Source organism: Felis catus, chromosome D4 (genome assembly GCF_018350175.1).
Source record: "Felis catus isolate Fca126 chromosome D4, F.catus_Fca126_mat1.0, whole genome shotgun sequence".
NCBI lineage: Eukaryota > Metazoa > Chordata > Mammalia > Carnivora > Felidae > Felis > Felis catus.
In genome coordinates this window covers 91,297,634-91,317,271 of record NC_058380.1, presented here as the reverse complement: position 1 = coordinate 91,317,271, position 19,638 = coordinate 91,297,634, and the positions used below count along the sequence as shown (strand labels likewise).

At 62.2% G+C, this 19,638-nt stretch overlaps 1 protein-coding gene across 9 annotated transcripts in view; it reads right to left on the bottom strand.

Moving 5' to 3' along the window:
* The window catches only part of EXD3 (exonuclease 3'-5' domain containing 3), a 78,690-nt gene that overhangs the window by 40,764 nt on the left and 18,288 nt on the right, over nucleotides 1-19,638 (bottom strand). For 5 of the 9 annotated variants that reach the window (XM_023243120.2, XM_023243121.2, XM_045043853.1 and 2 more), the window contains 5 exons: nucleotides 19,004-19,119; nucleotides 11,547-11,611; nucleotides 6,072-6,245; nucleotides 5,561-5,728; nucleotides 2-55 (listed from right to left, as the gene is read on the bottom strand). In XM_023243120.2, coding sequence (XP_023098888.2) covers nucleotides 2-55; nucleotides 5,561-5,728; nucleotides 6,072-6,245; nucleotides 11,547-11,611; nucleotides 19,004-19,106 — 564 coding nt within the window. In that variant the 5' untranslated portion in view covers nucleotides 19,107-19,119. Of the gene's footprint in view, nucleotide 1; nucleotides 56-301; nucleotides 2,692-5,560; nucleotides 5,729-6,071; nucleotides 6,246-8,769; nucleotides 9,700-10,579; nucleotides 10,806-11,546; nucleotides 11,612-19,003; nucleotides 19,120-19,638 lie in introns of those variants that run through there. The other 4 variants (XM_045043854.1, XM_023243117.2, XM_023243124.2 and 1 more) reach the window with 4 other exon arrangements.

Below are 19,638 nucleotides of genomic sequence, written 5' to 3'. Positions count from 1 at the left end.
CCTTTTCAACATCAAGTGCTGGCTGCAACTTCAGCCTGGAGCCCAGCACGACGGCCTGGCAATCAGAAATGGAGCAGGTTCCACAAAGTACACGGGCCCTGGTGGGGCACGGGCAGTGCCATGGTGGGGGGGCTCCCACCCTCTACACCTCTGTCACTGGGGCACAGGACAGGCCTGTTCAGGTCCAAGGGGCCTGGAACCCAGAAGCCTCCTGGCAGACAAACACCCCTGCCCCCCCCCCCCCCAGCTGAGTCAGGTTCCACAAGAGGTGGGGCAGGTGGGAATGACCCATGGGCCCTACCAGGCTGGGGCATGGCCTGCTGGATAGGGCATCAGGGTGGGTGCTGGGCCCAAGTGGCTCTGGCCAGAGGGTGCTGATGAGTGGATAGAGAACGAGGGGGGGCAGACAAGAAGTAGAAGTTTTGTCACCTACCCCCAGGCTCTGCTTCCACATACCCGCTCTCACATGCCCCGTACCTCCCACCAGTTGCCATCCACCTGCAAGAGCCTGGCAGGCCAGTCACGGTGCTCACAGCCAGGGGCCAGGGTTGGTGACCCCTGCCTCTGTGCACCCTGAGGCCTGGGGGCCTGTGGCCCTGAAGTGCAGGGGCCTCTGAGCGCTTTCCACAAGGCATACTGTGTGTGCAATCCAAAACGACTAATGAGCGCAGGACTCTCTGTCCAAAAGGGCGGATTGGTCCCAGGACGAGAGGCCGGAGTAGGCCGTGGTGTGGCCTGAGTGTGTTGGGGGTAGCACAGAGCTGCCCCCTTGGGTCCACAGAAGAGAGGCTCTGAACCCACCGCTTCCTGGTGAGGACGGGAGGGTAGTGGGCGCAGCTGAGAACCCTGCCTGCGGGCGGCCGACCGGCCGCAGGGACCCTCCTGCGACTCAGCATAGAGAACGCCCGGGGCCCTGAGCGCCCGCACGTAGCGCTGACCGGGCTGCTATTAATAATTTCCATACATCGCGCTCCCATTATGAGCAAAAATAACCGGCAGAGCAGCCGGGCGCCCCGCCCCACGCGGCTCACACAAAGGACCAAAATAGCGGCCTGGGAAAGGCTCGCTCCGGCCTCCGGCCGCGGACCGCGCGGGGCGGGGGCGCAGGGCCAGGGGCCTTTCCCTGCGCAGCGCTGACCCGGCGCCTCCACAGCCTGGCTGCTGTCCAGGAGCTCGGCCGCCAGGGCCCCGAGGGGCCCCGAGCGGGGGCAGGGGCGCAGGGGGCCCAGAGGGCGCAGGGGGAGGGGCCAGAGCTGGAGGAGGGACTCGAGGGGGGGCAGGGCCTGGGGAGGGGCTCAGGGCGGTGGGAGGGGTGCAGGTGCCTCCCGCCCACGGGGACCTTGTCTTTTCTGGATGGGAGGCCCCCTGAGAACTGAGGGAGCGCCAGGCCCCCACCCGGGAAGGCTAGCGTGCATATCCCGGTGGCCCCGCGCACCGAGCTCACAAACTGGGGTGGTCGGAACACTGCCACCTGCGGTGCTTCTTCCGCCGTCGACACCTGGACCTGCGCTTGGTCAGGCCACGCCGCGGCCGAGAAGGGGCTGTGGGGAGGGATACCTGGGGGCCTGAGACCCTCCCATCCTCCAGACCGGGCCATGAGCCAGTGACCCTGGGAGAGGTGGGGGGGGGGGGAGCACGAGGCGAGGGGCAGGGGGCGGCAGAGATGCCCTCCTTCTCCCCTCACTACCTCTCCTGGGTTATCGGCCCCCATCATCTGTGGCTCCTGCTCCTCTAGGGACAAGACTTCGTCTGTCTCTAGGCTCCAGCCCTCATTGGGGTCTGGGGGGGATCCTGAGCCCCCCACTCTCCAACAACCCCTCTGACTCCTGGGGTGAGGCCTCAGGCTTGGGAAGGGGGTAGCCTGGAACGGTGGCCTGGGTGTCAGGTCAGGCTGCCACGGGAGGCTGGGCGCTGCCCTTCACAGAAGCAGGAGCTTCGCCTTACAGGGCAGCCTAGAGCCCTGAGGGTGCCCCCGCTCTGCCGGCAGGGCCTCCCTCCCCCCGAGGAGCCTGCGGTGCCAACCCCAACCCTCTCACCTGCCGCCTTGCCACCAGGGTCCTGGTCAGTGATGCCCACCGGCTGAGGTTGGGGGGGGGGGCGGTGCTCAGAGCCCAGCCCACCCATCCTAGGCAGGCAGCTCAGGCCTAACACGTGTGGCCGGGTGCACAGCCCACCTGGCCGCACAATGACACTGTCACACAGGGCTCAGAGTGCTCAGCATGGCCCCTCTCTGCTCCCTGGTTCCTCCCAAGCTCTCCTAGCACCCAGGGTGCCCTCTCTCAGCCACGTGGCCTCTGTGGAAGCTGCAGGGTATGGCCAGCGTGCCAGGGATGGACGGCCGCAGACACCCCCCAGGGACAGTTTGGGAGGCACCCTCATTCTGCACCTGCACCTCTGCACCTGGAGGCTGGGTGGGGTGGCACAGGACAAGGAAAGGGGCAGCCAGGGGGTGTGGTCTCGGTGACCTGGCGGGGATGATTGACAGCAGGAAGACCCCCGGGGCCTGGCTTCTGTCTTGGGGCTTGGTCGGGGCGGGCGCCGTGTGTAGTTCTTTCACTGCCATGAGGTGGGCTTAGCATCCGTCTCTGGTCATTTTTCTGTCTGAGCTTCCGCTGAGAGGACAGCACACCAAGCCGCCCATGGCCTGGTCACATGAGAGAGTGCAGGCACATCACCTGCTGACACAGGCACCTGTGACAGGGAAGGTGGGAGGGGCTGAGACCCCACGGAAGGAAACTGCGGAGGACCGGGCCCCTGGCGCCTCGCAGGCCTTCCTGGCCTCTGCATGGAGGCCTCTAAGAAGAGAGATGCCAGCTGAGTCAGGGCGAGGCTGTGGAAACCTCTGGCCGGACAGACTCCGGGACTGCTGCCTTTGGGGAAAACAACTCAGAAAACCCAGAGGGGCCGGGGTGGCCGCCGTGGGAGGAGCGTTCATGCATGGGCCACCCCCCACCTCCTCCCGGCTGTCCACTCCATGGGGCTGGAGGCCGGGCAGGTGCCCAGGCAGCCAAGCCCAGACTCGGCAGCCTCAGACCCAGGACGGGCCTGCCTCCCACCTCCACAGCTCAGCTCGGGCCTGGAGCCAAGGGGCTTTTTTTTCTTCCCCCTGAAGCAAAGCTATCTTTTTACCTTGATAAGCTGTTTAAAAAATGTAAATAAAATAACTCAGTAGACAAAAGCGGGCATTCATCCCGCCTGGAGCCAGCCGCCGCCCTCGACATGAAATATCGGTGCACATTAAGTCGTGAGTCCCTGCTAATCCGAGCGGACAGGCCTGAATGCGGCCCCTTTCGCCGGGCGCGGCGGTGGGCACTGGAGCATGCACCGCCTGCCGGGCGGCCCCGCTTGGGGACAATGGCTTTTCTTCGCAGAAGGGGCCTGTGCGGGACAAGAGCCCCCTTTGTGTTGGGATTCCTGCCTTGGAGCGCGAGGGAGGCGCATTCAGCCGGCCCTAGACACTCTTTGAAAGGCTCGGGTGTAACAGAAGACACCGAAACACTAGCCTGCCTTCTGCCTCCCGCATTCTTGCAAGCCCAGCCGCCCATTCAGCCTGCGGAGAATGGCCCTGCGCCACAGGAGCGGAGCCCCAGCCACATTGTCCCTGGCGTGGCCATCTTGGTTTCTCAGCGCCCTTCACCAGCCTCGAGACAAGAGCCCAGGGCCGGGCAGGACAGCCGCCAACACATGGCCCACCCCTCTGAGGGTGCAGGGCTGGCGGTCCAGGTGAGGCCCAAATGGCAATGAGCCTCCTCACTGGGACTGGCCCCTCGGGGAGGAAGGCCCCCTGTGGGGCAGGTCTGGGGTCCTGCCTCGGTGCCCACCGAGGCATGGGGAGCAGCGCCCCTGGGCAGTGGGAGGGGTGAGCCAGGAGTGAGCCCCTGGACACCCCCGGGACTGGACCTGGGACATAGCAAGAGTGCCCCGCTGAGCCGGGCAGCCTAGGACTTCTCCCCATGTTGCGACCTTCACATCTCAGGGCACGGGGATGTCATGGGGGCCCCTGTGCCTGCAGCAACAGCTCAGAGCTGCGCCCCACCCCCACCATAGAGCCGCCCCTCCCTGCTCACCACAGACCCCCCACTCCTTACTACCTCATGCAGACCCAAGTCACTCCCAGTGCTCATGGCCAGCCTCCACCTCCTCTCGGAAACTTCTGGACTTAAATGAGAGCTGGCAGGGCTCATAAAGGAGATCCAACGAACCCACCAAGACCTCCAGAGCCCCACAAGTTCTTACCCAGAGACCTGCAGCTACTAAGCCTACGTTTCCACATTTGCTCTTTCTGACCCAGGCTTTCCCAGGATAAGGGAGCCATGACCCGTCCCAGGCACGGCCCCACGTCCCAAAGCATCACATGCGCTAGAGGACTCTCTGCTGTCATAACTGGTCACCTGTGCCCCAAAGTGCCAGTGCTGTGCCCTATGCGGAACTTCTGCAAAAAAACCCAAAACCATGAGCATCATGCTGAGGGGCTGGTCCTGGGAAGCACTGAAACAGGTAGGTTGGGGTCCTGCCCAGCCTAGTACCTGCAAGGAGCCAAAAGGACCCTCGGGGTGTCTGACCTTCACAGGGGCACCACCGCTGCGGGGACCTGGTCCAACAGAACGACAAATAGCAGGAGTTGTGCCACCCAGAGCGAGGCCCCTTCACTCCAGGGCAGGCCCCTTGACAGGTGCAAGGAGGTGGCAGACACAGCATGAGGGCTCTCAGGGGGCTCTTCCAGACCCTGCTGTTAGAATAGGGGCAAATCGGCCAGTCTCCAGGCCTGGTGTGGGTGTGGCTGCAGGACCCCCGACAAGGATACAAAGCCAGCAGCTGGAAGCGGCTGGGCCCAGAGGGAACTGGGCTGTTGGTCCCCAGGCCACACCACACTGAGGCCAAGAGACCTTGCGAGTGGGCCTGGGCAGAGGCAGGAGGGAGAAGGGGGAACCCTGTGGGGTCATGTGGGTGCTCCCTGGCAAAGCTCCCCGCTTGGGAGGCTCTGGGCTGGGAGGGTGTGGGAGGTCCAGCTGTCTGATCGAGGCTCGAGGGGTGGCAAGTGTGGGCAGAGGGACGCCCGCACCCCTGATCTTCTTAGCCCCCCCGAGTGTTTCTGGGAATTGACATGTGAGACTGGACAGCAGCGGCTCAGGTAAGCAGTTCTGCCACAGGGCTTCCAGGCCAAAGCCAGGGTGTCCTTGGGCTGCTGACCACATTTGAGGACCCAGTGAACACCCAGGAGGAAGGACCCCAGGTGCTGCACCAGAGAGCCAGGCGTGGGGGGGGGGGTGCTGCTCCCAGACTCTTTTCCAGCTTGGTGAGTGTGAGGGGCTCCTAGGACCCCAGTGCATGGCACAGCCCCGAGCTGGGCTCCTGGGGTGGCTGATCCCTGAGACCCTCTGCTCCAGACCCAGAGTCCCCGTTGCAGCACTCCCATAGTGGAGGGGTGGAGAGGACACTCCCAGGGTGGACCCTGTGAGCCCCCTCAGCCCAGCTCTTGCCTGCTCCACTGACCCCACGTGCAGACCTGGCCCCTGAGCCCCTCCCTGCCAGCCCCGGTGTACATGGGGGTCACACTCACTTCTTTGAACTTGCCCTCCTGGTGGAGCTGGTGGATGTGAGTCAGCAGGGGGCTCCGGTCTGCGTCCTGCAGCTGGAAGATGCTGACCAGTGGCTCCACGAGACTAGGGGGGCTCCTGGCGAGGACCCTGACTGCACGGGCCTGTAGCTGTTGCAGCCTTGAGCTGTGCTGGGAGACCAGAGAGCCAGCCTCAGCCGGGGAGTGGGGGGCTGCAGCTGGAGCATGGTGCCGGGGTAGAAGTCCAGCACCTCAACCCTGTGCCTACGGTGGACAGTCCAGGCAGGCAAGGCCTGGGGGACAGGAGCACAGACGAGGGAGATGTGTGACTGTGGGGAAGCTGAGAGTCAAGCCCACAGACCCGGGAGCACAGTCAGTCCGAAGGCAGCGGCCCCTGCCCACCAGGGGTGAACGAGCTCAGCGGGCCAGGTCAGGCAGGCATGGAGCCCACCAGGCCGAGAGCTATGGAGGGGGTGGAAGGGGCGAGGCTGGTGGGGCCGTGGGCAGGGCTCACCCGGGCCGGCGCAGGGAGTGGCCGTGCCTGCAGCCAGCGGTGCAGCTCACAGACTACCCAGGCCTCCAGGGAGGGGCCCTTCCGCTGCCAGGCCTGGCTGCCTTCCAGCATGTCCAGGAGTCCGGTCAGTGGGTCATCCAGGGCAGCAAACCCCCGCCAGGCCTCTTCCCGGAGCTGCGGAGACACGGCACCTCACTGTCTCTTTGTTGAGCTCAAATCCTCCTGGTAAACCCTGCCCCCACCTGCACGGCCCAGCATGTGGTCTGCTCAGAGTGGGGACTGGGGCTGGTCAGCACTATCCTCCCATCCTCGGGGTCCTGTTCTGACCCGCCATGCCCCTGGCCCTGGGTGGCAGCCACCGTCCACACCGACGGTCCCGTAAAGACAGAGGGCATGTTCCCCGAGTCAGGCCAAGGGCGGCGGGACCCATCTGAGAGGCTCCGTTCATTCGGCTTCGCCCCAACTACTCGTGCGGCACGCCGAGGACCTGGCACCGGTCCTTCAGACACAGTGACTCCCTGGCGGGGCCAGCAAGCAACAGGAAACAGAAGAAAGAAGAGAAAAAGCCAAACTGGAAAAGGTCTTTGATTCACTTTTCTACCTCTTGCACTGCCAAAGGCTTGGAAACACGTATGAGCTGAAAAGAGAAACACCAGGAACACATGTGCTGTTCTCTCCCAAATGTGTCTTCAGGAGAACAGTGGTTCCTGATGGACTTTTAAGCAAGTGGGGTGTCGGGTGAGGGCCACACTGCACCCAGCCCTGGCTCTCCACTCTGCCTGGCTCGGCCGTTCAGTCATGAGACACCCTGCAGTCAAGAACTTGCTGCAACTACAGAGGCCTGTCTCGGGCCCCCCTCCAGGCAGAGCTGCAGGGTCAGGGTCTCGGCCGTGAGCTCAGGAAACAGACACCCGGACACCTGAGGCTACTCGTAAGCAGCCTGGAGGTGAGGCCCCGGCTGTCCTTGCAGACCTGCACACAGAGAGCACCCTGAGGACAGCCTGAAATACTGCCACTCTCTGGGATGCGCGGGCCACACGCCCGTCTCAAGGAGCCTGGGGGCACCCGCAGGGGCCACTGTCCCCCACCCTCCAGGAACGTGTGAAAGAAGACAGCTGAGGCCAAACCACCGCCACTTTCTTGCTCATGGAAGGAAAGATCTAGAAGGATGCGGCCCTGGATTTTGGTCCTAACTTGTTCACGTGTGGTGCCCATTCAGGGCCCCCGAAGAACAGCTCCGAGAGGCTCCCAGAGCAAAGCAGGGAGGCCGTGCGGCCGGGGCCTGGGCTTACAGTCGCCAGCCAGTCAGCTCTTCTGCTCGCAAGGTGAGCTCAGGTAAACGCCTCGTCTCCTTTCTCCGCTGGGCAGTCTCTACCTGCCTGGCCCCTTGCCACCAGCCGGACAGAGGGTGTGCGGCGGCCAGCCCCGGGGCAGGGCAGGGGGCCGGAAGGAGGAACCAGGCGCAGGCCCGACCTTCCAGCTCTGAGCTGGGTGCCTGCTGACCAGGCGCCACGAAAAGGAAGACTCTTCCAAGGGCACCACCACCCTTCCAGCCAGGTGTGGCTGCCCAGCCCCGGTAGGTTTCACAGACCCCTTCCCAGTAGGGTTGCTCCGTAGTCCACTGTCGGGGCCGGCTCCCTCCTTCGGGCTCACCCAGCTGCTCTTTGTGGTGGAACCTCGTGGTAGCCAGCCGAAGGGGAGTGAGCGGGCATGTCCTTCCACGATGGCCGCTGCCCATTGTTGGCACCCTGGGCCAAGGACTCTGCCCTCCGTGTCTGGGAGTTGGCTCTGTCCCTTCCCGTGAAAAGTGCCTGGGAGGGGCGCCTGGGTGGCTCGGTCAGTTAAGCGTCTGACTTCAGCTCAGGTCATGATCTCACGGTCCGTGAGTTCGAGCCCCGTGTCGGGCTCTGTGCTGACAGCTCAGAGCCTGGAGCCTGTTTCAGATTCTGTGTCTCCCTCTCTTTCTGCCCCTCCCCTGTTCATGCTCTGTCTCTCTCTGTCTCAAAAATAAATAAACGTTTAAAAAATTTAAACAAAAAAAAAAAAAAAAAAGAAAAAGAAAAGTGCCCTGGAGCACTGTGGAGGTGACACTCACCTGCCCAGGTACCAAGCCCCACCGGGGGCTACAGGCCTCATTTATGCTGTGTCACCAGTGAGGGCCCAGGCACCTCCTTGCTGCACTCTGGCATCTCCCCTGGAGAGAGGAGGCCTTCTGGAAGCCCCCAGTGACCTCCCCAGGGTTCTGCTGATCAAACTTGGTCCACAGACTCCTCCACTGCCAGTGACTAAGCAACAGTGGAGGGGAAGTCACCAGGGAGGCACAGACCCCCTCTGCTGTTGGCCCCACGGCCCTTCCCACGCTTCTGCCCTGAGAGCATCTCGGGGCCAGGCTGGGCCAGAACCCTCTCCTTGCGAGGCACCTCTTATGTCTGGAGCTCCGAGAGTCACCCACGTTGTCTGTGCGTGCCTTCTCCCACACATGTGCCTCTGCTGTGCTCAGACGGCACCCAACAGCCCACAGGTCAAGGGGCCCACCCACAGAGCAGTGGGCAGCAGGCAGGGTGCAGAACCGGGGCGTGGGCCACAGCCCTGGCATCCACGGCGTGGACGATGCTTCCCCAGGACACTTAGAGCAAACACCCACTTGGTTTGAATGTAATTTTAAGACCACAGGACTTGAGCAATCTGACTTGCTTACCAAAAATGAAATGCAGACTTTCCCCTCAAGCGTTTGGGTGAACTCAGGAAGCCAGGCAAGTCTCTCTCTGCAGACGCCCAGGAAAGGAGAGGCGTCTGTGGGAAAGGAGGCCTCTGAGGGCCCAGGGCTGTGCGGTCAGCACCCTCCACGGGGTGCCACAGGGAAAGGGTGGGCCAATCCCGGTTCGGTGGGCTGCCTGGGCTCCAGGAGTCCCAGGAAGCCCCTCCAACACATGGGCCTCCACGTCGCAAGGACCCGCATTGGTGACACCCGGCAGGAGCTGGCAGGAAAAAACACCACCGCTCCTTAACTACTTCGCAGACATACTTGGGCCTTCGCCACCAGGGGAAGAAGCTTCAGTAAGATGAGCCCACGTGAAACCCCACAAAGCACACAGGGAACAGTCACCGTGAGTGACGGCCACAACACCACAGTGAAAGGTCTGAGAACAGGGACAGGAGGACACCCCCCAGGCTGGGGTCTGAGAGCCCTTCCCGCCCCTCTGGCCCCTGTGGCCTCCAGGGTGCCCCGCAGGTACTAGGTCCAGCACCCATGGGCCATCTGCCGCCCCTCGTCCTAGAGGATCTAAGCGTAGGCCCCAAGGCCCTGCTCCTGTGCTGGTCCCTCCTCGGCCTGGGTCCCGGGTCTCCTTCCCTCCTGCCCCCTGACCGCTGCCACCCGGCAGGGGCCTGTGCCCCGTCGTCACCGGCTTCTGTGCCCACATGGTCCTGGGGCTGGAGCGGCGCCAGAGCCCCTACGGACCTGTTCAAACGGGCAGGGCTGCCCGAGAACTTGAGTTTCTCACAAGCTCCCAGGTGCCTGCTGCCTGGGGGCCCTGCTCCAAGGAGTACCGTCCTTCCAGTTTGCTCACCCCTCCTGTGCTGGCCATCTCTCCTGCCGTCCCAACTCAGGGGGCTCTGAGGGCATCCCAACCCCACTGTGCGTCCCCCGCCCCAGGCCCCAGTCCACACCAGCCTGCCCCCTTCCTCTTTGTGCCACAAACCCTCACGCGGTTCTCCAAGCCCAACCCCCAGTTTCCCTGTGCTGTTCTGTCGGGGACCCTGAAACTTCCCTGCGGTCAGCCAGGGGACAGCACGTGTCCCTCCAGCCAGGGGCTTTGGGAGCCGACGCAGTTCCCTGGCACATGCACAGCAGGCCTCGCTGGCACCAAAAATGAAAATTCACGGACGTGACCCTTCACAGACAGAAACGGGTAACAAAAGGTAAAACACACACCCGTGTTTGCTTGGAAACAAGTAACCTGCTGGCCGAATGAGACAACATAATGAAAATCAGAAAACAGGGAAGAGGGACAACGGGTTTCTCCACCTCAAAACTCGTGACCAAGGGAACTTGGAGGGAAACGCACCGCTGTGGGCGAGCGCCTGGGAAAGAAGGACTGGAGAGTAAGGACGGTGTCCGACCAGCGGTGGTGCCCGGCGGCACCAGCCACGCCCACACGCTGGCCACAGCGAAGACACCGAAAGCGGAGCCCCGGGGGCAGCGCTACAGCTCGAGCTGGGGGCTTGCACTGCGCCCCTCGGAAAGCCTGGCCAGCAGCCATGATGACACAGAAGAAACGGAAGCTTCCTGGGGAAATAAACCAGAAGCGAAACTCTGAACAGGCCTGGGTCCCCTGCCTCCCCGCCCCCTGCCCAAGACCCCCTGGGGAGGACTCTGCACTCTTCCCTCTCCCAGACTCTGGACGAACAAGTAATTCCTGTCTTCTGCCAGCCGCTCCAGGGACAGGAACGAAGGAACACCTTGTATGAGGTTAGTTCACCAGAAACAGACAGAGACAAAAACTCACAAACGCCACAGTGACCAGGGGAGACGCGTCCCAGACACGCGGGGGCGACTTGAGTTAGAGAATCTGTTCACCAGACAGCACGGTCATGTTGCTTCAGTCTTGATCCCGAAGCCACCGTTACAAAATTGAAGAGAGCTTTTGACTTGCCCGAGAACTTCGGATTCGTCCAGCTTGAACTGGCTGCTCGAAGCCTAAGCACTTGGCTCAGGAGTGGAGGAGCCCAGGCCTGTCCCCCGACACAGACATACGTGGTGGCCCCAGGAGTCTGGCTGACCCATCAGCCAGGGACAAGTCCTCCCCGCATCACCAAGCAAGCTGCGGGCCCGGGAGCACCCTAACCCTGGACAGCTCACAGACACGGCTCCTGCACGAGCCTGCGGCCCCTTCCTGCAGCACGCCTACTCTGGACACCTGCCCCCGTAGGCCTGGCCCTCCTTGGGCGGCAGGAGGCAAGACCGACACTAGACTCGGGCCTCATCCCTCCAGCCTTCACAGCAGTGACTTCTGTGTCCTCCCTGGGAACTAGGGCGACTTCACTCTTTTGCTGTCCCAGGGGAGCCAAGTACAGGGCACGAGGCCCGAGGGTCAGGCAGTCCCACTCCAGGGACAAAGCTACCCTCCAGGCACAGGCCACCACCAAGCAGCCTCCTTGCCAAGCCCACCGCCTCCTGCTGGACGACAGGCTGTCCCTGGGAGAGGAGGCCATGGGCGAGGCCAGTGTGAACCAGTGAGTACCCGGGCCCCACCCGGCACACAGGTGGTCATGGCCCACTGGGTCCCCTGTGCTGTGCGGAAGCCGAATGGTGGCCGCAGGCCCTTCCCTCCTGCTCTGAGCCCCAGGGGTCTGTGTCTGCCAGTGTCTAGTGGGTGTCACCCCAAGCCCCAGCCCCCACGTGTCTGCCAGAACATCCGGACAGGGCGGCCCACTGAGGCCAGTGGAGGGCCCGCAACCCCCATGCTCACTCACCTGCCGCAGCTCTCGCGTGGACCACAGTGTCTGCAGGGCCTGCTGGAACAGGAGTGGGTCCTGGCCTGGGGGGACGAGACAAGGGCTGTGCAGAGTCCACCAACACCCCCCCCCCCGACCTTTGATCAACGCCTGGGGGCTTCCCGCAGATGCCAGCCAGTGCCCGTGGACTCCGGCCAGAGCTCCCCACTGCCCTTCCCTGTGACGCCAGCCTGGCCATCCTGCAGTGCTCACTGGGATGGGCTTCTGCCCACAGCTGGGGGCAGCCCAGGCCTCATGTTTCAGCAATGGTGGGCTGCAGGTCTCAGACTGACCACACTGTGTGGGCAGGGAAGGGGCATCGGACCCCAGGGCCAAGCCCACAGCACTAACCATCAGGGCATGCCTGGTAGGCCACCGCGCCCCCACCCCTCCATGCCATGTCACAGCCCACGCCTGTCCACTGCCCACCAAGTGTGGCCTCCAGCCCCTGCTGAGACCCTAAAGTGGTCCCGGCCTCTGCCTCCCCTGGCTGCTCCCCAAAGCCTCCCCACCCACAGCCCTGGCCCTCTCTTGCTTGCCCAAGTCTCCAGCCCCACTGCAGGACTGCTGGCCGGGGCAGGGATCCCACTGGGACCCTAGGCCCCGGGGAAGTTGGGGTTACCCTCATGCCGGAAAAGGGACTGTGCCCTCAGACCAGGTTTAAGGTCAAGGCCTGGGAAGGTGGCTGCCGCCTGCTCTCCACTTTGGGAAAGAAAGCGGCCTCTGAGTCACCCACAGCCACCAGCGCCCCCTGGCTGCCTCCGGAGGGCCCTCCCCACCTCTGCGGCTACTTGCCCTGGGCCTCAGGGCAGGGCCACCCTGCTCAGCCCTTCCTGGCTCCCCACGGCCTCACCACACGAGGCCGCGGAAACCCTTTTTCTCTGTGCAAAAGCTCTGCTGCCGACACCCAGTTGCCACTGACCCTGGCCTCCCTAGCCCCGCCAGAACCTTGCAGAGCACAGGGCCCAGAGGGGGCGCCTCGTTCTTTCCTCAAGAACCATCAAGGCCATGTGGCTCAGAGGTGGAGGGGGGGTCACTAACAGATTCCATAGGTCAAATCAGGGGGCTCAAGAGCATGGGTGGCTCACCCGCAAATCTACCCAAGAATCAAAGAGACAAGAGCGACCCACCGGGCTCCTGCAGAAGACCAGACGTGGAAGGAAAGGCGAGGACACCTGAGCCCAGCCCTGGAGGGCTGCCCACCTGAGCACACAGACGCAGGGACCAGACAAGGCAACAGTGGTTAGACTCAGTGCGCAGCACGGGAGGAGGGATACGCTGGGCGCACTCCAGAAAGCAAGGCTGATCGACCCATGGAGGGTCCACCACTGTGGCTCGTTAACGGGACACGGGGAAACATTTCGTAAAACAAGCATTTCATAAGAGTAACTTCTATTCACGATTTAGGAAACAACTCTGCAACTAGACCACAGGCAACTTCATGACCCAGAAAAAAAGATGTTTATAAACAAAACCCCTCAGCAAACATAGAACTTAATGCTGAAAGCTGAAAGCAGGCCCCCAGCGACAGGGCCAACAGGAGGGCACCCACTGCCCATTCAGCACGGCCTGCAGGCCCCTGCCGGCTCAGCACGACACGAAGGAACAGTTGACGGCACAGAATTTGGAAAGGAAACAATAAAGTCAACGCTACCCTGACAAACTCTGGTCTGTCCACAAGCGGAATACGACTCAGCGCTAGAAGAAATGAGCGGCCAAGCGAGAGAGGACACGGAGGGCCCTCAAACGCACACTCCTGAGCGGAGGAGGCCGTGTGAACAGGCCACATGCGGCAGGATCCCAGCCCCGCGACATTCGGGAAGAGGCACGGCCACGTGGGCAGTGACGCGACGCCGCGGGAGGCCGTCACGGTGGACGCGCGTCACCACGCACGTGTCCCAGCCCACAGAGCACCACCGCCAGGAGGGCCCGAGTGCCCACGGGGGCTCTCGGCAATGGCGGCGAGTCAGCAGGGTTCATGAGGGCACCACACTGGCCGGGACGCGAGAGGCTGTGTGGGGCAGGGATATGGGAAATCTCTGTAACCTCCTGGACTTCGCTGTAACCGTAAAACTGCTCTAGAAAAAATAAAGTCTTGAAAAGTTAAAGCAAAACAACAACAAGAAAAGACACTACTGCTCACTGAAAACATAATTTTGTGGAGAGCCCTGAGGAATCTGAAGAGGTTCCTCAGTGGACACGTGTCTGCACGGACCCTCACCACCAGGCCCACAGTAAAGTCCACTGTAAGCCAGCAAGTGGAGATGGGCGTCAGAAACAGCGGGGGCGCCTGGGGGGCTCAGTCAGTTGGGAGACCGACTTCGGCTCGGGTCATGATCTCGGGGTTTGTGAGTTTGAGCCCCACGTGGGGCTCTGTGCTGACAGCTTGGAGCCTGGACCCTGCTTCCGATTCTGTGCCTCCCTCTCTCTCTGCCCCAACCCACTCACATTCTGCCTCTCTCTCAAAAATAAATAAACATTAAAAAAAAAAAAAGAAAAGAAATTTCAAATAAAGGTGCTCCTGGGTGGCTCAGTCAGTTAAGCTCGGTTAAGTCCGACTTTGGCTCAGGTCATGATTTCGGGGTTTGTGGGTTCGGGCCCCGCGTCGGGCTCTGTGCTGACAGCTCAGAGCCTGGAGCCTATTTCAGATTCTGTGTCTCCCCCTCTCCCTACCCCTCCCCTGCTCACACTCTGTGTCTCTCTCTCAATAATAAATAAACGTTAAAAAAAAAAAAAAGAAACAGTGACAATCGCCCCAAAAAATTCAGATTTCTTTGGATAACTCTAACAAACGAAATTCATGCGAAAAAGCCATAAAGCATTAAAGTAAAATCAAAAGACCTATTGAAGAAGGGCCATCCCACACAATGGACAATGTGAAGTTGTCACCTGTCCCACAATTAACCATTCTGCTCCAGCCCAAACAGCGGGCTGGGTGTGTGTGTGTGTGTGTGTGTGTGTGTGTGTGTCCACCTGTCTTAACCATCCACCCAAATCACAGCGAGACGGGACTCCGACCCCACCCAGCCCCAAGCAGCACCCTAGCTAAGGCGAGCGGCACTGGCCCAGAGAGGGCAGGTGTGGACCAGTGTAAAGACCTCAAGTCAGAGCTGGGCACACACGGGACCCGATGTGTGACCACAGTGGCCCCAGGAACTGGGTAACCCTATTGAGAGGACCCTGGAGCATCTCCTGGCCTCACACCTACAGAAAATCCATCCCCCAGTTGTAGATCTGAACGTGAAAGATAAATAGGGCCTCTGGAGAACATCTTGATGACCTTGGGCTGGAGAGGTCTCCCAAAGAAGTCAATCACATAAAAGATTCCCACTGATCAGAAGGACCCTGCAGGAACCGGAAGACGGCTCTCCTGTCCGGCCTGGTCCTGCCCTCACCGGGGGCTGTCTAAGGGCACAGCCCTGCTCCAAGCTGCTTTCCCAGCACCTAAGACCTGGGCCCCACTGGGAGCTATGCCCTGGACATGGCCCCCGACTCGGCCCACACAGCTAGACCCTACACACGGGCTGAGAGGCTACCATCGGTCCCTCCCAGGAAGGGAGCACATTTGATCATGCTCACGGCTGTGGTCTGGGCCTCGATGGGTGCTCCACAGTGACCTCGGTGCCAGGGCCAGGCGTGCACGGCCACCAGCTCAGAGTGGCCTCAGGGAGACCTCTGGAGGGGACCTGAGGCCGGTCTGGGTGGGGTGAGGCATGGCAAGGGCGTGGCCTGGGTGGGCGCGGAGTTATGGGCAAGATACAGGCAGGGGGTCAGGGAGGTCCCCTAGGCTGACGGGGGGCTCCCAGACTGACGCCCATCCAAAGACACAGAAAGGGAGGACTTGGGAGGTGTCTGTCTAAAGGGTTAGATAAGCAAGCTCAGTGTCACTCTGCAGAACCCAGGGAGGGGCCTGTGTCCCCACTGCCCTGGCCTAGGGATTTAGGCAGGAGGCTGGGGCCTAGGAGGGCACGTGGGGCCTGGTGCCGAGGGGCCTCTGCCCACAGCCTGCCATGACCTCCACCTCCCCACCCCAGGCCTGGATCCGGGACCCGAGACAGATGGCCTCCGGCCTATACCTGGCCCCTGACCCCATCCCAGGACCACGCAGGTGGGGGCAGGTGGGGGGCTGTATGCAGGGAAGACACTGAAAAGACACTCAATCCCCAGAGCCAGACCTTCACCCCTGCACCCCGGGCTGCTTCTCCCCGCCAGGCACGTGGGCCTCACTGGCTGTCCTGGCCACAGCCCTCCCACACACGTGCCTGGGGGCCACGAGGCAGCCAGGGGCTCGGGCAGAGGCACGGGATGGCCCACCTTCTGCCCTGCCCCCTCCCATCCCGCTTCCCCGGTGCCCACTGGACACCAAGAGCTACCGGCTACCTCCACTCGTGAGGTGGCCGACAGGAGGAAGAGGGATGCAGGGACAGGGACAGACAGGACAGACAGACGCCGCTTCATCTAAAATGCCACTGAGTCTAAGCTACCTCAGTGGCCTTCGCTTTAAGAAACAGATGCATTCCAGAAAACGTGTTCAGCTGCCATGCCAACTGCCAGGAAGACTCCTACTATTTTCTATCACGAAGCTGGTGTTAAGGAATAAAATAAATAAAGTGGGTGCTTTTTATCGCTGGAGTCGGGGAGATGAAGTTCAGAAACCACAGCTGGGCGTGACTGAGCTGGGCTGCGGTCTCCATGAAGCCACCTCTCCTCGGACACTCGGTCCTCCTCGGAAGTCAGGGACCTGGATACACAACTGCTCTCGGGTCAGGGTCTGCAGAGCTCCAGTGCCCACCACGCCAAGCCCAGGCCACCCCGACCACACCTGCCCTCTCTTCGGGTGGCCTGGAAGCCATCGGGTCATCGTGGTGTGCACCCCCGCCCCCAGGACGGCTGTCCTGACCCTGTCGGCCCTGAGAAAGGGCCACAGCATCAGGCCCCGTCACATCTGCAGACCTAGAAGCACCTCACAAAGGCCTGTCTCTGGGAGGCCAGCCGTCCCCTCACTGCCCACCACACCACCTGGCGCAGGTGCCGGCCCCCTCTGCGGCAATGTCCACGTGAGTGCTGGCGGCAGGCGACATCCCACCTCCCAGGATGGGGGCTCACGGTTCCTCTGCAAAGCTGGGGACTGCCACTCTCTCCAGTGCACCTGTCTGCCCCTCTCGGTCCCCCGTCCCAGGTTGCACGCTCCTCTGGGATGTGATGGTGGGCCCAGCCCCTCCCGAGCGGGCACCGCGAGGGCAGGCGCCAGGCCAAGAGAAAGGGCATTCCTCAAAGCTCCCAAATCCACACCTCCTGCCCGGCAGCCCCTCGGAGGCCCCCAACGGCACCCAAACCCCACGGGCAGGGTGAGCTCTCCGGTGGGAGCCGTCCCCATCTGGGAAGTGGGGCGAGAAGGCCTTGTTATCTTGCCGCCTCCAACAAGCCGTGGGCCCCCAAGACAGACCTCGCCTGTCCTCAGCACAGGGCCCCTAAGCGCGAGGCCGGCGAACAGCCGTGGAAGTCAGGACGAGCCAGGGCGTCCACACAGACGCAGGCTCTCGCTGTCTGCGACAAGACCACACAGCTTATGGGTCCACTCAGGTGAGCGTGTGATCCACACACAGAAACTACCGGACTTCGAGGGCACATTAGAGAATCTGCTGGAAGAAAAGATCCTACTAACAGCAGGGATTTAAAATGACGGCACAGCTACTTGTAAAAACAATGTGGAACTGGGTGCCTGGGTGGCTCCTGAGTTAAACATCTGACTCTTGGTTTCAGCTCAGGTCATGACCTCAGGGTTCCTGCGTCCGAGCTCCACGTCGGGCTCTGCGCTGACAGTGCGGAGCCTGCTTGGGATTTTCTCTCTGCCCTTTCCCTGCTCTCTCTCTCTTTCTCTCTCTCAGTATAAATAACATTAAAAAAAAAATGCGGAAAATCAATTTTTTAAAAAGCACATCTAAGAAGAAAAGACAGCTAGGAAGGCAAACCCTGTCCTTGAGGGGCGTTCCCTTTTTTATGGCTGTGTAGAAATTTACCCTAAACCGGTCATTTCTTACACTCACAGATCCCACAGGCCAGGAATGCTGGCACTGGGCTCTCAGAGAAAGGTCATTTTGATTTTGTCTGAATGGGGGGGGGGGCTGTGTCTGATCTGGGAGGGGGTGTATCTGATCCGGGGAGGGGAGCTGTGTCTGATTCAGGGGGGCTGTCTGTTCTCAGGGTGGCCTGTCCCTCTGCTAGCTCCAGTAGACCAAGGGTGAGGCCTGCAAGACCCTGGATGGCAGGCGCTGCTCTGCATATCCTCAGACTGAGGCCCAGGTGTGATGGCCGGGTGTCCGTCAGTGCAGGCCCCACCCTACATGCGCCCCAAGGGGATGGGCAGACACAGGAGGGCCTGACACACCACCCCTGGGTGAGGCCCTGAGAGAAGGAGGGGCCGGAAGATTCCCTGTCCCGGACCCAGAGTCCCTGCCCCAGGCCCCAGGTCCCCCAGGCCCCAGGTCTCTGTCTCCCCCCAGACCCTGGGTCCCTATCCCACCAGGACCTGGGTCCTCGCTCCTGTCTCTGGTTGGCTCAATGGGCAGAGGTGACCCCCAAACTGATGACCCAGTTTGGAGGCTGCCGTGGGGAACACCTGGAGACCATGGCTGCCCCGAACAAAAGAGGCAAGCCGGACTCTCAGGGTGGAAATGAGAAAACAGCTCTTTGCTGACCGCATCCAGGGCCACCAAGCTGAAGATGCCTCCCTTCCCCACGGAGGAGCTTCCGTGCCCAAATAGGCCCCTCATCTCCGGTCAGGACCCGGGGCCAACGCCCTGCACTGTCCTCTTCCGCTTCCGCCCCTGGGCGCAGGGCAGGAACACCCCACGGGGTTTGGGGCTCCTGTGCTTGCAGCCTGGCCCGGGCCCCTGCTTTTCAGACACGCCCCGGTCCCCTCCCCGCTCCTTCTTGGCAAGACGGATCAGACGCCCATGTGTGGAGCCCAGAGACTGTGCGTGTCGAGCCAGGACTCAGAGAGACAGCCGTCCTTCCCAAGTGCCCCCACACACGCCTGAGTGTCTGTCCAGTCCCGCAGTCCTCCTGGCAGCCCGCAAGCAGGTGGCCAGCACGCAGCCCGCCCTGGGACAACCAGGCCACGTGGCTTATCCTCGAGAGCCGGTGGCGCCCTTCCCAGCGCAAAGAGAGGCGCCTACCTGCAGCCCTCGAGACAGGACGGCGGCGCTGCCGTGCTGTGTCGCCTGCACGCTCGCACCCGCTCCCGGGGCGGCCTCGCACAAGGCCACAGCACGGGATGCCTTCCCCCAGGGCGCCTACCTGGTGCACACACGTACCCCATACCCGGACAGACCTCCCCCGCCACCCCCGCTGCACGCGCACCCCGCACGCGCACCCACGCCCGGCCCTGCCAAATGCAGCCAGCCGGACTCAGGGCCGTAGGCGCGCAGACTCACCTGTGCAACGGCGCTCGCTGCCAGTGGAGTTGCCAGCGGGGTCTGTGTCTCCAGCGGCGGGGTCGCCGGCAGCGGGGTCGCCAGGAGGGTCTGCCGGGTCCATCCTCAAGGCGGCGCTGGGGAAGAAAGCGGGCAGCTTGAGGAGTGAGGAATCGGCGGAGAGAGACAAGTAGAACCGCACGCCAAGGGCCCGCCTCTGTGGTCAAGGTGCGGGGGCCCAGGCGCCCTCGGCTCCACCCGCCAGCTGGCCTCAGAGTTGGGCTCGCCACGAGGACCCGGGAGCCAGCCCACACAGGCACACGCACCGCTAACTGACGCCGCCCGGCAACAAGCCGTTACGTCCACGACGCACTTCTCCACGTTTCTGGAGATTAGCCTGTTCTCCCTCCTCTCCTCTGTGCCCAGGAGGCCTTATAAAGACTTCGTCTCCATTCACGGTTGTTCCTTTGCACCACAGTAACGCCTGCATGGCCTACCGCGTAAACCCCAAATCCTCACACGGGCACGGGAGAGGAGACCCACTGTGCTCCCTACTCCAAACTTCCTACCCAGAGGAGCTCTGCTAGCTATGCCCTTGGATACTTTCATTTATCTTTCTAAAGAATACGTTGATGTGGTTATTCCTTCAGTTTCAG